The sequence below is a fragment of the Physeter macrocephalus genome, chromosome 11 (genome assembly GCF_002837175.3).
Source record: "Physeter macrocephalus isolate SW-GA chromosome 11, ASM283717v5, whole genome shotgun sequence".
Classification (NCBI taxonomy): domain Eukaryota; kingdom Metazoa; phylum Chordata; class Mammalia; order Artiodactyla; family Physeteridae; genus Physeter; species Physeter macrocephalus.
In genome coordinates this window covers 21,795,341-21,812,949 of record NC_041224.1, presented here as the reverse complement: position 1 = coordinate 21,812,949, position 17,609 = coordinate 21,795,341, and the positions used below count along the sequence as shown (strand labels likewise).

The following is a 17,609-nucleotide window of genomic DNA, read 5'->3' as shown; positions in this document are numbered from 1 at the left end:
TTGACGTTTAGAGGTTCCTTAACCAGTACTTTTCTGTAATTCCTTAACCAGTACTTAATTCCTTAACCAGTGCTTTTCAATATAATGCTATCTCTTACATAAGTGGAAATCATCCCAGAGAATTTATGATGGCAATATAATTTCCAGATTTATATTAAAAGAACACTTATTCTGCAAGGACGTACCCGATGAGGCAGAACTTAACATTTTTTTTTCCCGACAAGACAAGATGTAAACCATAGTCTTCTTAGTCATAGTAACTTACCATGAGCCAGAAATTCTCTGACTTACTGGACATTTTAATTCCCTTTTAGGCTAAGTAACTGTAAATCATGTAGGTATCACTGATTTAAATAGTAACGTGATATTCACTGAATTGAGAAAAAGTGTCTCTGAGATTCCTCGAGCATGTACACTTTATGTCTTGCAAGGAGGAAATGGTGAAATTTGTACCACAACCAGGACTCTGATTGGATCCATTTCCACTTGAGCTTTTTATGTGATCTAAATTTTTGCTATAATTAACAATGATTAACTATGTTCGATGACATGAAAAATACATGAAAGTTATTATAAAGGTATTCACACTGAGAAAGGGATAACTAGGACTGGGGACCTAAAGGGTACATCCTTGGGCATGCACACAGTTGCCTTTTGATGTTAGTGGTTTTAGCAGGGCTCTGTTTGAATGCCTGTTTCCCTGGGTTAAAAGTTTAGTGCATGAAGTTGGTTCTAGTAGAGCATGTAAATGGAGTTGGAAACCTGTCATGATCCTGACATTGTCTAGTAGAAGACTGCTTTGAAAAAAGGGCTGAGCCCATGAATAAATGCAAAAGGTCACACTATGATTTTGGCAGCCCAAATGTACCATATTGCATTCTTCACAGAGAGGATACCACCTGGGGCATCATTAACAAAATAAACAAAGATGCATCAGATTAGGCAGGCAAGTTTTCAATAAATAACAACATTTTGTGAAAGTAATAAAATCTATAGCCACACAAAATTAGGGAATATTAGCACATATATTTTAGCCACTCTGGTCTTTCTTCAACAGATATAACTAAGGTGAATGGAGTCATTTGAATCAAGAAAGCAGAGGATCCTCAGATAAGCAGGGAGGTAATCAGAACAGCATTTGAGGGAAGATTGGGTTAAGCACTAGGAATTAAAGGTATGCACTAGAGAAATCTTTAATCGAGTAAGAGTCACAATTTCCCTCCTTCATGGTATCCTCGCATTGCTTTAAATCTTTTTAAAACCTCTTAATTTTTGTAGTTCACTAAGCTATTTTTAAAATATATAACATACCATAATATTCGTCCACTTAAAGTGTGTCCAAATCAATGGTTTCATTAAAAATTATATTCAGAGTTGTGTAACCATAACCACAGTCAATTTTAGAGTCTACTTCAGATTTATATTATTGAATTCCAATTATATATAGAAATATTACTCCTATATAGCTCTGTTATCTCTTCCCCATTTTTGTGCTATTGTTATACATATTATACCTTTAAATATAAAACAGTTTGTAATAATTATTTCTTCATATAACTCTAGGCCCTTGAAAGAAGCTGAAAGAAGCTGACAGAGCAAGTATATATTTACAGTGTTTGTTATATTAACCTTCTTGTTTACAATTTCTGGTTCTCTTCATTTGTTCCTGCGGATTCAAGTTAACATCTGCTATCATTTTTTACTCAGATACATCACCATTCTCATACATCTCCTTTGCACAGCTACTACAGAATATATCACTTTTCCATATTTTTATAGGCCCGACAATACAACGATATACATATTGTTCTATACAATCGCCTTTTAAATCAATTAAGAGGACACAAAATATGCATTCATATTGTCTTTTGAAGTACAGAATTCCTTTTTTAAACTTTAATCCATTTACTTCTATTTTTTACATGAACTTGTTCATGCAGTAGCCATAAAGTACATTGGGAACATATATTTTGTTTCACAAAGGAGAAAAAACTGAAAAAATATGGTTGCTTATGGAAAGCTGCAAAAGGGAAGGAGAAAGGAGGATGGAACAAAAGAGAATACAACCCAAGAGTCTTGCTCTTCAGACTATAGTTTAGGTTACTGTGTAAAAACAGTTTATACCTTGGCCATCAGGGCTGCTCTAATTACTTGGGTGTCTAGAACTTCAGAGCACTATTTCTCTTTCAGGTTTGTTTTCTGCTTCCCAAGTGAAACACCTTATTGTTTCTATGATTATTAAAGTAATACATGGTTAACTTTTAAAATTCCACATGAGTGAAATCATGTGGTACGTATTTGTCTCTGTCTGATTTATTTCACTTAGCGTAACACCATCAAGGGTATTATGGGTTCCGCCATGTTGTTGCATATGCAAGATTTCATCTTTTATGGATGAGTAGTATTCCATTGTATATACACATACCACATCTTTTTTACATTCTCACCAACAGTGTATTAAGGTTCCCTTTTCTCCAAATCCTCTCCAACACTTCTTGTCTTTTTGATAATGGCTATTCTGACAAGTGTTAGGTAGCATCTCTTCATAGTTTTTTGTTTTAAACATCTTTATTGGAGTATAATTGCTTTACAATGGTGTGTTAGTTTCTGCTTTACAACAAAGTGAATTAGTCATACATATACATATGATCCCGTATCTCTTCCCTCTTGCGTCTTCCTCCCTGCCACCCTCCCTATCCCACACCTCTAGGTGGTCACAAACCACCTAGCTGATCTCCCTGTGCCATGTGGCTGCTTCCTGCTAGCTATCCACCCTACGTTTGGTAGTGTATATATGTCCATTCCACTCTCTCACGTCGTCACAGCTTACCCTTCCCCCTCCCCATATCCTCAAGTCAATGCTCTAATAGGTCTGTGTTTTATTCCCGTTCTACCCCTAGTCTCTTCATGACATTTTTTTTCTGGGATTCCATATATATGTGTTAGCATACGGTATTTGTTTTTCTCCTTCTGACTTACTTCACTCTGTATGACACACTCCAGGTCTATCCACCTCACTACAAATAACTCAATTTCGTTTCTTTTTATGGCTGAATAATATTCCATTGTATAAATGTGCCACATCTTCTTTATCCATTCATCTGTTGATGGACACTTAGGTGGCTTCCATGTCCTGGCTATTGTAAATAGAGCTGCAATGAACATTTTGGTACATGACTCTTTTTGAATTATGGTTTTCTCAGGGTATATGCCCAGTAGTGGGATTGCGGGGTCGTATGGTAGTTCTATTTGTAGTCTTCTTCTGCCCATTTTTGGATTGGGTTGTTTGTTTTTTTGTTATTGAGCTGCATGAGTTGCTTATAAATTTTGGATATTAATCCTTTGTCAGTTGCTTCATTTGCAAATATTACTCCCTTTCTGAGGGTTGTCTTTTTGTCTTGTTTATGGTTTCCTTTGCTGTGCAAAAGCTTTTAAGTTTCATTAGGTCCCATTTGTTTATTTTTGTTTTTATTTCCATTTCTCTAGGAGATGGGTCAAAAAGGATCTTGCTGTGATTTATGTCATAGAGTGTTCTGCCTATGTTTTCCTCTAAGAGTTTGATAGTGTCTGGCCTTATATTTAGGTCTTTAACCCATTTTGAGTTTATTCTTGTGTGTGTTGTTAGGGAGTGTTCTAATTTCATACTTTTACATGTACCTGTCCAGTTTTCTCAGCACCACTTATTGAAGAGGCTGTCTTTTCTCCACTGTATATTCTTGCCTCCTTTATCAAAGATAAGGTGACCATATGTGTGTGGGTTTATCTCTGGGCTTTCTATCCTGTTCCATTGATTCTTCATAGTTTTGATTTGCATTTCCTTAATGGTAATAGTGAACATCTTTTCTTGTGCCTGTTGGCCATGTGCTTGTTTTCTTGGAAAAATTTCTGTTCAGCTCCTCTGCTCATTTTTTTTAATGGCATTGTTGGCTTTTTTGTTTTTGAATTATATGAGTTCTTTTATATATTTTGGATATTTATACCTTGTCAGATACATCATTTGCAAATATATCTCCCATTTGTTAGGTTGTCTTTTCATTTTTGTGTGCGTGTGTGGTACGTGGGCCTCTCACTGCTGTGGCCTCTCCTGTTGCGGAGCGGAGGCTCTGGATGCGCAGGCTCAGCAGCCATGGCTCAAGCGCCCAGCCACTCCGCGGCATGTGGGATCTTCCCGGACCGGGGCACGAACCTGTGTCCCCTGCATCGGCAGGCAGACTCTCAACCACTGCGCCACCAGGGAAGCCCTGTCGTTTCATTTTATTGATAGTTTCCTTGCTGTGCAGAAGCTTTTCAGTTTGATGCAACCCCATTTTTTCATTTTTGCTTTTGTTTCCCTTGCTTGAGGAGACACAAATAGATATTGTTAAGACTGATGTCAAAGAGCATACTGCCTATGTTTTCTTCTAGAGATTATGATTTCAGGTCTTACATTCAAGTCTTTAATTCATCTTGAGTTAATTTTTCTGTATGGTGTGAGATAGTAGTCTAGTTTCACTTTTTTTGCCATGTGGCTGTCCAGTATTCACAATATCATTTATTGAATAGACTTATCATTTCTCCATTGTATGTTCTTTATTCCTTTGTCCTAAATTAATTGTCTATATATGCATAGGTTTATTTCCGGGCTCTCAGTTCTGCTTCATTGATCTTTATATCTGTTTTTCTGCCAACACCAGGCTGTTTTACATTACTATGGCTTTCTAATATACTTTGAAACCAGGGAGTTGATACTTCCAGCTTTGTTATTTTTTCTCAGGATTGCTTTGGCTATTTTGGAGGAGTCTTTTGTGGTTCCATAGAAATTTTAGAAGTTTCTGCTCTGTGTCTGTGAAAAATGTCCTTGGGATTTTGATAGGGATTGCACTGAATCTGTGGATTGCTTTAAGTAATATGGACAGTTTTTACAATGTTAATTCTTCTAATTCATGAGGATGGAGTATCTTTCCATTGTTGGTGTCTTCAATTTATTTTAACAATGTCTTATAGTTTTCAGTATAAGTCTTTTCACCTTCTTGGTTAAATTGATTCCTAGGCATTTTCTGCCTTTTGTTGAGACTGTAAATGGGATTGTTTTTGTTAATATCTCTTTCTGCTAGCCCACTGTTAGCATATAGAAATGGAACAGATATTTGTATACTGATTTTGTATCCTTTACTGTATTTGTTTATTATTTCCAACAGTTTTTTGGTGGAGTTTTTAGGGCTTTGTATATACAAAAGCATGTCATCTGCAAATAGAGACAGTTCTAGTTCTTCCTTTCCAATCTGGATGACTTTAATTTCTTTTTCTTGCCTAATTGCTCTGGCCAGCACTTCCAACACTATGTTGAATAAGAGGGGTGAGAGTGGACATCTCTGAATTGTTCCTGACCTTAGAGGCGTAGCTCTCAATTGCTCACCACTGAGTATGACATTAGCTGTGGGTTTATCCTATATTATGTTGAGGTATGGCCATTCTATACTCACTTAATTGAGAAGTTTTATAATAAATGGATGTTGAATCTTTTCAAATGTTCTTTCTGCATCTATTGAGATGATCATGTGGTTTTTATTCTTTATTTTGTTAATGTGGTGTATCACACTGATTGATTTGTGGGTGTTGAACCATCCTTGCATCCCTGGAATAAATCACACTTGTATGACCCTTTGATGTATTGTTGAATTTGGCTTGCCAATATTTTGTTGAGGACTTTTGCATACATCTTCATCAGAGATATAGGCCTATAATGTTCTTTGTGTGTGTGTGTCTCTGTGTGTGTGTGTTGTATTTTTCTGGTGTTGGTATCAAGGTGATGTTGACCTCATAAAATGAGTTTGGAAGTGTTACTTCCTCTTCCTCTTCAATTTTTTCAAATAGTTTTAGAAGGATTGGGTATTAAATCTTTGAATGTTTGGTAGAATTCACTTGTGAAGCAGTCTGTTCCTGGACTTTTGTTTTTTGGGAGGTTTTTAATTACTGTTTCAATCTCTGTCCTAGTGACTGGTATATTCAGATTTTGGAATTACAGAATTCTTCTAATGCATGCTCCTTTTTGGAACGGATTAAAATCACTGCCTAAGGGCCACTGCTTTCAGCTTGAAGAACTCTCATTAGTATTTCTCATAAGGCAGGTCTGCTAACAAACAGTTCTCTCGGTGTTTATTTATTTGGGAATCTGTTTATCTCACCTTCACTTTTGAAAGATAAATTTCATGGTGACAATTTCTTCCTTCAGCATTTTAATATGGCATCCCACTGCCTTCTGGGCTACATAGTTTCTTTCTTTTTTTGGCCACACCTCACAGCATGCAGAACTTCCCTGACCAGAGATTGAACCTGTGCCTCCCTGCAGTGGAAGCATGGAAGTGCAGAGTCCTAACAACTGAACCACCAGGGAAGCCCCTGGGCTTCATAGTTTCTGATGCTATGTAAGCTCTTAATCTTACCAGGGTTCTCTTTTTTTATGATGTGTTGCTTTCCCTTTGTGACATTCGAGAGTTTCTGTCTTTGTCTTCCATTACTTTTACTTGATGTATCTGGTTGTAGATTTCTTTGTGCTTATTCTTAGACTTCATTTGGCTTGGATATCCAGATTCATATTCATCATCAAATGTGCTTCCAAACTGTCAGCCATAATTACTTCAAATATTTTTTCTGCCCCCTTTTCTCTCAGCTCTACTTCTTCTGTAGTCATTAAGTGTGGAGATTCTTTCTTTTGACAATCAAATCTACTCCTGAACCCCTCTAGTGAATTTTTCCTTACAGTTTTTGTACACTCAACTCCACAGTTATCACTGTGTTTTTTGAACAAAAATAATTTCTATCTCTTTGTTAATATTCTCTATTTGATTAGATATTGTCATCAATATTCCTTTCTGTTTTAAGCATGGGTTTCTTTAATTCTTCAAAAATATTTATAACTGTTTTACAGTATCTTACATCTGGAACCACACTGTGGTCTGCTTTTTTTCCTTAGTTCATACTTTACTGTTTTTTTGCATGTCTCATATTTTGAGGGGGGGCAGTGTATCTAATATATTGTAGGAAATCTGGATACTGAGCTCCCATCCCCTTTGAAGGCTTGTTGTTTGCGTGATTAATTATTTAGTGACTGGGCTAAACTATCTTCTGTCCTACTGAAGTCTCCTTCCCTGCACTGTGCAGCTTCTAATGTTGCTCCTCTGTGGGCACAGCCTTGGGCATGCATGCAATCACCTTTGGATGACAGTTTTTTTTTTTTAATTTTTTATTGAGGCATATTTGATTTACAATATTATACAAGTTTCAGGTGTACAACATAGTGACTCACATTTTTTAAAAGTTAACTCCATTTATAGTTACTATACAATATTGGCTATATTCCCTGTGCACTACAATGCATCCTTATAGCTTATTTATTTTAAATATAGTAGTTTGTACTTCTTAATCCCTTACCCTTATCTTGCTCCTCCACCATTTTCTCTCCACTGGTGACCACTAGTTTTTTCTCTATATCTGTGAGTCTGCTTTTTTTGTTATATTCACTAGTTTGTTGTATTTTTTAGATTTCCTATGTAAGTGGTATCATACAGTATTTGTCTTTGTCTGACTTACTTCACTTAGCATAATGCCCTCTATCTATGTTGTGCAAAAGGCAAAGTTTTGTTTTTTTTTATGGTCAGTAGTATTCCATTGTGTGTGTGCATATGTACATCTCCTCTATCCATTCATCTGTTAATGGACGCTTAGGGTGTTTCTATATGTTGGCAATTGTAAATAATGCTGCTATGAACATTCGGGTGAATGTATCTTTTTGAATTACTGTGTTTGTTTGTTTTGGACATATACCCCAAAGTGGAACTGCTGGGTCATATGGTAGCTCTATTTTTAGTTTTTTGAGAAACCTCCATACTGTTTTCCACAGTGGCCACACCAATTTACTTTCTGACCAACAGTGTAGAAGGGTTCCCTTTTCTCCACACTCTTGCCAACATTTGTTATTTGTAGTTTTTTGATGATAACCATTCTGACAGGTGTGAGGTGATATTGTGATTTGATTGGCATTATCAGTATATTAAGTAGTGATGTTGAGCATCTTTTCATACATCTGTTGGTCAACTGCATGTCTTCTTTGGAAAAATGTCTATTCAGGTCTTCTGCCCACTTTTTAATTGGGTGTTCATGTTTTTGATATTGAGTTGTATGAGCTGTATATATATTTTGGATATTAACCCCTTAACAGTTATATCATTTGTAAATATTTTCTCCCATCAGTAAGATGTCTTTTCATTTTGTCTCTGGTTTCCTTTGTTGTGGAAAAGCTTTTAAGTTCAATTAGTTCCCATTTGTTTATTTTTGCTTTTGTTTTCTTTAAGAGACATATCCAAAAGAATATTGCCACCATTTATGTCAAAGTGTGTTCTGCCTAAGTTTTCTTCCAAAGTTTTATGGTTTCCAGTCTTACATTTAGATCTTTAATCCACTTTGCGTTTAGTTTTGTATACGGTGTTAGAGAATATTCTAATTTCATTCTTTTACATGTAGCTGTCTGGTTTTCCCAGCACCACTTATTGAATAGACTTCTCTTTTCTCCATTGTATTGTATATTCTTGTCTCCTTTGTCATAGATTAATTGGCCATAAGTGTGTGGGATTATTTCTGGGCTCTCTATTCTGTTCCTTTGATCTATGTATCTGATTTTGTACCAGTATCATACAGTTTTGATTACTGTAGCCTTGTAGTATAATCTGAAGTTAGGGAGCATGCTACCACCATCTCTGTTTTTCTTTCTCAAGATTGTTTTGTCTATTCAGGGTCTTTTTTGTTTCTATACTATTTTGAAATTATTTCTCCTAATTCTAAGAATGCCTTTGGTACTTTGATAGGTTTTGCACTGAATCTGTAGACTGCCTTGGGTAATACAGTCATTTTAACAAATATTAATTCTTCCAATCCATGAACATGGTATATCTTTCCATCGGTTTGTGTCATCTTCAATTTCTTTCATCAGTGTCTTATAATTTTCTGATTTCAAGTCTTTTACCTCCTTACGTAAGTTTATTCCTAAGTATTTTATTCTTTTTGATGCAACTGTAAATGAGATTGTTTCCTTAATTTCTTTCTGATAGTTTGTTGTTTGTGTATAGAATTGCAACATATTCCTCTATATTAATTTTGTACCTGAAAATTACTGAATTTATCCTTGAGCTCTAGTATTTTTTTGGTAGCTGTTTTAAGGATTCTCTTTGTTTAGTATGTTGTCTACAAAGTGACAATTTTACTTTCCCTTTTTAATTTGGATTCCTTTTATTTCTTTTCCTTGTTTGACTGTGGTGGCTAAGACTTCTAATAATATGTTGAATAAAAGTGGCAATAGTGGGCATCCTTGTTTCATATCTTAGAGGAAATGCTTTCATGTTTTCACTGTTGAGTATAATGTTAGCTATGGGATTATCATATATGGCCTTTATTATGTTGAGGCATGTTCCTTGTATACCCACTTTCTGGAGAGTTTTTATCATAAATGGATGTTGAATTTTGTCAAAATCTTTTTCTGTATCTATTGAGATAATCATATAGTTTTTATTCTTTAATTTGTTAATGTGATGTATCGCACTGATTGATTTGCAGACACTGAAACATCCTTGTATCCCTGGGATAAATCCCACTTAATCATGGTGTATGATCATTTTAATGTATTGTTGGAGTCAGTTTGCTAATATTTTGTTGAGGGTTTCTGCATCGACTTTCACCTGTGTAATTTTCTGTTCTGTGATATCTCTGTCTCATTTTGGTATCACGTGATGCTGGCCTTATAGAATGACTTTGGAAACATTCCTTTCTCTGCAACCTTGTGCAATACTTTGAGAAGTATAGGTATTAATTCTTCTCTAAATGTTTGGTAGAATTCCCCTATGAAGTCACTTGTTCTTGGACTTATGTTTTTTGGTTTTTTTTTTATTACTGGCTCAATTACATTACTGATAATTGGTCTGTTCATATTTTCTTTTTATTCCTGTTTCAGTTTTGGGAGATTGTATATTTCTTCTAGGTTGTCTGTTTTATTGTCATACGGTTTTTCCGAATAATGTCTCATGATCAGTTGCACTTCTGTGGTGTCGGTTGGAACGTCTTTTTCATTTCTGATTTTATTGATATGGGCCCTGCATCTTACTCTTGATGAATCTGGCTAAAGGTATGTCAATTTTGTTTATCTTTTCAAAGAAACAGGTTATAGTTTCATTGATATTTTCCATTTTTAAGTCTCTATTTCATTTATTTCTTCTCTGGTCTTTATTATTTCTTTCCTTCTGCTAACTTTGTGTTTTGTTTGTTCATCTTTCTCCTAGTTCCTTTAGGTGTAAGTTAAGTTGTTCATTTGAGATTTTTCATGTTTCCTGAGGTTTGTTTGTATCAGTATAAATTTTTATTTTAGAACTGCTTTTGCTGCATCTCATAGATTTTTGGATCATTTTCTGTTCATCTGTCTCTAGGTCTTTTTTGATTTCCTTTTTGATTTCTTCATGATCCATTGGTTGCTTAGTAGCATGCTGCTTAGCTTCTGTGTGTTTGTGATTTCTGCAGTATTTTCTTTTAGTTGATTTCTAGTCTCATAGTGTTGTGGTGGGAAAAGATACTTGATATGATTTCAGTTTTCTTAAATTTACCAGGGCTTGTTTTGTGGCCTAACATTCCTAGAGAATGTTCCATGTAGACTTGAATGTGTGTTCTGCTGCTGTTGGATGGAATGTTCTATACCTATCTATTAAGTCCATATGGTCTAATGTGTCATTTAAGGCCAGTGTCTCCTTATGGATATCTGTCTGTTGACTTGAGCGGGCTTTTAAAGTCCCTTACTATTATTGTGTAACTGTCTGTTTCTCCCTTTATGTCTGTTAATATTTGCTTTATTTATTAAGGAGCTCCTATGTTGGGTGCATATATATATTTTCAATGTTACATCTTTTTCTTGGACTGATCCTTTGATCATTAGGTAACATCCTTCTTTGTTGCTTATTACAGTCTTTGTCTTAAAGTCTATTTTGTCTGATATAATTATTGCTACCTGGGCTTTCTTTTGATTTCCATTTGCCTGGAATTACTTTTTCAATCTCTTCACTTTCAGTCTGTGTCTTTAGATCAGAAGTGAGTCTCTCTTAGGTAGCATATATAAAGGTCTTGCGTTTGTATCCATTCAGCAACTCCATGTCTTTTGATCGGAGCATTTAGCTCATTTAAATGTAATTATTGATATGTGTGTTCTTATTGCCATAAGAATAGTTAATAGTAGTTTTGTTAATAGTTTTGGGGTTGTTTTTCTAGGTCTTTTTGTTCCCTTCTTCTTTTGTTCTTTTGTGATTTGATGACTACCTTTAGTGCTATGTTTGGGTTACTTTCTCTTGTGTATCTATTACAGAATTTTTGGTTGTGGTTATCATGAGGTTTATATACAGCTATCTATCTATCTATCTATCTGAAGTTTGATCTCTTAATTTCAAACACATTTTAACTATGCTTCATTTGTACTCTCCTCCCCTCATGATTACTATTTTTGACATATTTTACATCTAATTATTTTGTGTATCTGTTAACTTCTTATTGTGGTTATAGATGACTTTACCATTTTTGTCTTTAATCCTTCTTATGAGCTTTGCATATGGTTTTCTACTTTTACTATATATTTGCTTTTACTGATGAGCTTTTCCTTTCATAATTTTCATGTTTATAGTTGTGGCCTTTTCTTTTTTGCTTAGAGATGTCCCTTTAACATTTCTGGTAAAGCTGGCTTGGTGGTGTGGAACTCTTTCAGCTTTTGCTTGCCTGTAAAGCTTTTGATGTCTCCATGAAATGTGAATGAGAGCTTTGCTGGATAGAGTATTCTTGGTTCTAGGTTGTTCCTTTTCATCAGTTTAAATATATCTTGCCACTGCCTTCTGCCTGCAAAGTTTCTGCTGAAAAGCCAGCTGATAGCCTTATGGGTGTTCCCTTGTATGTAACTTGTTGCTTTTCCCTTGCTGCTTTTAATATTCTCTCTTTAGCTTTAATTTTTGCATTTTTAATTACAGTGTGTGTTGGTGTGTTCCTCTTTGGATTGGAACTCTCTGTTCTTTCTGGACTGGGATTTGTTCATCTCCCTAGTTAGGGACATTTTCAGCTATTATATCTAAATATGTTCTCTGTCACCTTTTTTCTCTTCTTCTTCTGGGACCCCTCTAATGTGAATGTTAATATGCTTGATGTTGTCCCAGAAGTCTCTTTAACAGTCTTCATTTCTTTCCATTCTTTTTTTCTGCTAAGCATCAGTGATTTCCACTAATCTGTCCTCCAGCCCACTGATCTGTTCCTCTGTACCATTTAGTCTACTGCTGATTCCTCCTAGTGTATTTTTCATTTCAGTTATTGTATTCTTCATCTGTTTAGTATTTATATTTTCCAACTCTTTGTTAAAAACTTCTAATTTCTCACTCTGTCCATCCATTCTTCTCCCAAGTTGTTTATCATCACCCTGAATTCGTTGTTGGGTAGTTGTCTATCTCTACTGCACTTAGCTCTTCTTCTGGGGTTGTATTTTATTCCTTCATTTGGACCATTTTCCTCTGTTGATTCATTTTGTCTAACTTAATGTTTATATTTCTATGTATCTGGGAGGTTGGTTACATTTCCCAACCTTGAAGAAGAGGCCTTTTGCAAGATACTTCCTATGAATCCCAGCAGTACACTGCCCTCTCGTCATCAGAGCTATATCCTCTAGGACTGTCCCTATATGTGCTGTGCGGGTCCTTCTGTTGCGGCAAGCTGATAGCTATGGGTGGCCTGGTTGGCTTGGTTGGCCCCCAGTCTGGTTGTTTGCCAGGACCTTCCTGTGTAGAGGCTGCCGGCCACTGGTTGGCAGGGTTGGGTCACAAGGTGGCTGGCTGTAGAACCCTGGGGAGCCCTGGGGTTAGTTCTGTATCACTGGTGAATGGAGTCAGGTCTAGGAGATCCTGAGGCTGGGGCCAGCCCACCAATGGGTGAAGCCAGATCCAAGGGACAGTGCCGGCCCAAAGGCAGTCAGTGACAGCTTCTGGGGTCCGGCTGCAGGGCTGAGGGCTTCCAGAGATGGCAACAGACTGCTGTTGGGTGGGTCTGGTTCCTTACACAGTTGACTGTGGGGTCCATGGGTCCCAAAGCTTGTGTTGCCTTGTCAGCAGGTGGGGCATGGCTCAGCCAATCTCAGAGATGGTTCTGGCCTTCTGGTGGGTGGGCTGAGTCTGCAGGCTGCAGGGATGCATTTTCCTGCATCTGGTGTCCACCCACTGGTGGGTGAGGCTATAGCAGAGATGTCATTGCCTTGGGGCTGGTGTCCCTCCGCTGGTTGGAGAGGCTGTTCCTGAAGCTAGAGCAAGCTTATTGGTGGGTGGAGTCAGTGATTCTGGGGCTGGTGCCTGCCCACTGGTGGGTGGATCTGGGTCTCTGGCTGCAGGGCCCTGTGGGTCCTGGGTCTACTGCCTGCACATTGGTGTGTGGTGCCTAGTCCTAGATCCTCTGGTGTGCAGGTATGTGTCCAGGGGTGGCTTTGGGCTCAGAAAGTCTTAAAGCAGTCTCTCTTCTGATGGGTTGGGATGTGTCACTGCCCAGTTAGTTGCTTAGCCTGAGGCTTCCCAGTACTGGTGCCTACAGGTTGTTTGTTGTTGGTGGGGCAGATTCCAAAATGGTGCTGCAGCACCAGTGGTAGAATGAGCTCTCAAGAATGGCTACTGTCAGTGTCTATGTCCCTAGGGAGACTCTTCAAGATTAGCAGGTAGGTTTGACCCCAAATCCTTTAAATTACTGCCTCTATGCTGGGTCCTGAAGCATGTGAGATGTTGTGTGTGTCCTTGGAGAGTGAAGCCTCTATTTCGCAGAGCCCTCTGGAACTCCTAAAAGCAAGCCCCACTGGCCTTCAAAGTCAAAGGTTCTGGGGACTCATCTTCTTGTTGCAGAACCTCCAGGCTGGGCAGACTGATGTGGGGCTCAGAGCCCTTACTCGTTGGGGAGAATCTCTGTAACTGTAATTATTCTCCCATTCATGAGTTGCCCAAGCCAGGGACCTGACTATACTGTGACTCTGCCCCTACTACCTGCCTTGCTGTCGTCCCTTTTTTATATTCTTAGTTCTAGAAGACCTTTCTTGGTAGGTTACAGTCTTTTACATCAATGGTTGTTCTGTAAATAGTTGTAATTTTGCTATGCCCATGAGCTAAGGTGAGCTCAGGGTTATTACTCCACCATTTTCAATGACAGCTGTTTTAGAAAGGATTCTGTTGACTGTCTCTTTCCCTTATTTTTCTGTTAAGCTCTCTGCCTCCTTTGGTATCACACCAAGCGAGAAGAAGTGTGTCAAACACTGTTATGCCAACACAAGGGGCAATAGTGTGAACTATAAACTGTATAACAGAACTAAAGGTGTCTACTTCACATGAGATATTGAAAATGTGTCTGATATTTTAATTATATAGAGGGAATCAGTAACCAATGAAATAACTATCTGCTAAATCCCTCTTCTAATCCCATTCATAAAATAGCCTTTCTGCATTTGCAAATACAAAGCAACTATACTTCTAGCCCGAAAAAGAAAGTGAGTAGAACAGCATTTGAAATGCTTCCATCAAGCATGTTCCAAGCTCACTGTATCATTCAATTTTTATGGATCACTTTTTTAAATGAATGAATTCCAAAATTAAAAATATGCAGCTAATTCTCCATTGATAGCAACTGCTAGAATTCCAGTAATTATAGGAGGGAATTTGTGAAGACTTTTTATCCTGTAATAATAGCATATAGGTACTGTAGTCACTAAAGATCCAAAGTTAAATAAACTTCAGAGAAGATAAAAAACAGGAAATAGATGTGAAATATTCTTGTTCTTACCAAGACGATTCTTGGGTTGTGTCTTGAATTCACCCTTCATAATACTTCTTCCAACAACATTTGGGAAGCGTTCTGTATCAGTCTCTATAGAAATAAACAGTTTCAAAATACTTTTGTAAGCTAAATATTAACATGTGTATGTTTGTGTGTATGTAGAATGTGTGTATCCTTTAATTAGATCTTTTTATTATAGAAGAACTATAATGAAATGTCTGGACTGCAGACATAATACCTTAGAATTAGAAGAGTCATTAACAGTTGTATAAACCTCATTATACTGAGGCTTAGAAATGCTTAGTGATTTGAGCAAGACCATATACCCAGGTAATGACAAAACTGACTCATAAACTGAGGCTTCATAGTTCCTTAACTAGGACTTTTTCCTTAAAATATAAAGTCTTTCACAAATTTAAGTCATCCTAGAGAGTTTTCCTTAATAAATATAACTCTCCTGTGTATATTAAAAACACATTCATATGGGAGGGATGTACCTGGTGAGGTGGGACAAAACACTTTTTCATTTTTGTATTTGATCAGTACATTCATTTCAACTCCTTTCCTCATGTTAGTTTCTGTCTCTCAAATTTTATTTAGTGTTTAATTATAAATTTACCATTAATAAATATAAAATAATTAATTTTGTGGTTAAAAGCCATGACATTTTTTTTTGTATTTTATTTTTAAACATCTTTATTGGAGTATAATTGCTTTACAATGGTGTGTTAGTTTCTGCTTCATAACAAAGTGAATCAGCTATACATACACATATATCCTCATATTTCCTCCCTCTTGTGTCTCCCTCCCACTCTCCCTATCCCACACCTCTAGGTGGTCACAAAGCACCAAGCTGAACTCCCTGTGTTATGCGGCTGCTTCTCACTAGTGATCTATTTTACATTTGGTAGTATATAAAAGTCCATGCCACTCTCTCACTTCGTCCCAGAATTGAACACATATAAATGAAAGCACTTTATTGCTCTGTCTAAGGCTGTTATTCAAAACTGACAAGGACTCCTATTAATAAGCAACACTGAAGCAAAAATTAATTGAAAGAACCTAACCAAAATACTCTGAAAATTAAAGACATGGAAAAATGGCTTATCGTAATACACCAAATTTAACTGCTTGGTTCCAACAATTTCATTTTTACACAACCAGCTTTTCCCCAGTTAAAAGCTGTTGGAGCAAGTAATATTTATTTGATTCATTTATAACTCTACTTTTTTACAGGAATAAAAGCGAGAATATAATAAAATAAAGCATTCAAAAGCAAAGTTTCAGAAATATTGCCTTAAATTCCAGTGAAAACACATATTTTGGTGCTTATATCTGAGGATTCAGTTACTTTCCAATGCTAGCTTTCAGCATCAATTCTGTAAAAAGTTCATAACGACAGTATTTTTTGCAACAAAGAGAAATGTATCAAACCCTGTTACTCCAGGACTAAAGCAGTAATCTGTGAATAATAAAACTCAGCGAGAGAACTCCACTCTAGTAGAGATATAAATTTACACACCAACTTAATTATGTAGAGGAAATTGGTAATCAGTGAAATAACTGTTATATTCCTCTTATACCACTCATCAACTACCTTTTTTGCTTTCTCAATTTCAAAGCAATATTCCTTTCTAAGCCAGCAAGAAAGTGAGTAGAATCGCAGTTATAAATACTTAAACCAAGCATATTCTAAGGTCATTAGAGCATTTGATTATATAGATTACTTTCCAAATGGATGAGATTACAACTAAAAAATATCCAGCTAAATTTCCATTGATAGTAAATACTAGAGTTTAATTATAAGAGGAATTCATGAAGATCACTGCCCATTAACACTAACAAACAGTTACTGTTATCATTAATGATTCATAGTTAATTAAATCCCAAAGAAGACATAAACCATAAATATTAGACTTGGAAAATTCTTGTTCTTACTAGTGTGATTCTGATGATGTGTCTTGATTTCACCAACTGCTTTTTCTCTTCCAACAGTATCTCTCATGTGTTTTATATCAGTCTCTATAGATAGAAAAAAAATTTCAAAACACATTCAAAGGTAACCATTAATACACATGTATGTATGTCTTTGTGTCTGTGTGTAGTACTAACTTAAATAGTACTTGTATTACAGAAGAGAAATAATATAATGTCAGCACTGCACAATCATAAAACATTACAATTTTTTTTAAAACATCTTTATTGGAGTATAACTGTTTTACAATGGTGTGTTAGTTTCTGCTTTATAAACAAAGTGAATCAGTTATACATACATACATATGTTCCCATATGTCTTCCCTCTTGCATCTCCTTCCCTCCCACCCTCCCTACCTCACCCCTCTACTGGTCACAAAGCACCGAGCTGATCTCCCTGTGCTATGCGGCTGCTTCCCACTAGCTATCTATTTTACATTTGGTAGTGTATACATCCCATGCCACTCTCTCACTTCGTCACAGCTTACCCTTCCCCCTCCCCATATCCTCAAGTCCATGCTCTAGTAGGTCTGTGTTTTATTCCCGTCCTACCCCTAGTCTCTTCATGACATTCTTTTTCTTAGATTCCATTCATATGTGTTAGCATGCGGTATTTGTTTCTCTCTTTTTTTTTTAACATCTTTGTTGGAGTATACCTGTTTTACAATGGTGTTAGTTTCTGCTTTACAACAAAGTGAATCAGTTATACATATACATATGTTCCCATATCTCTTCCCTCTTGCATCTCCCTCCCTCCCACCCTCCCTATCCCACCCCTCTAGGTGGTCACAAAGCAC

General features: G+C 36.6%; 1 protein-coding gene across 1 annotated transcript in view; it reads right to left on the bottom strand.

The window, feature by feature from the left end:
- Positions 1–17,609, bottom strand: part of CCDC7 (coiled-coil domain containing 7) — a 321,418-nt gene that overhangs the window by 41,098 nt on the left and 262,711 nt on the right. The window contains exons 31-32 of the mRNA XM_055087797.1: positions 16,777–16,860; positions 14,845–14,928 (exon numbers count right to left, since the gene is read on the bottom strand). Of these exons, the coding sequence (XP_054943772.1) occupies positions 14,845–14,928; positions 16,777–16,860 (168 nt within the window). The remainder of the gene's footprint in view (positions 1–14,844; positions 14,929–16,776; positions 16,861–17,609) is intronic.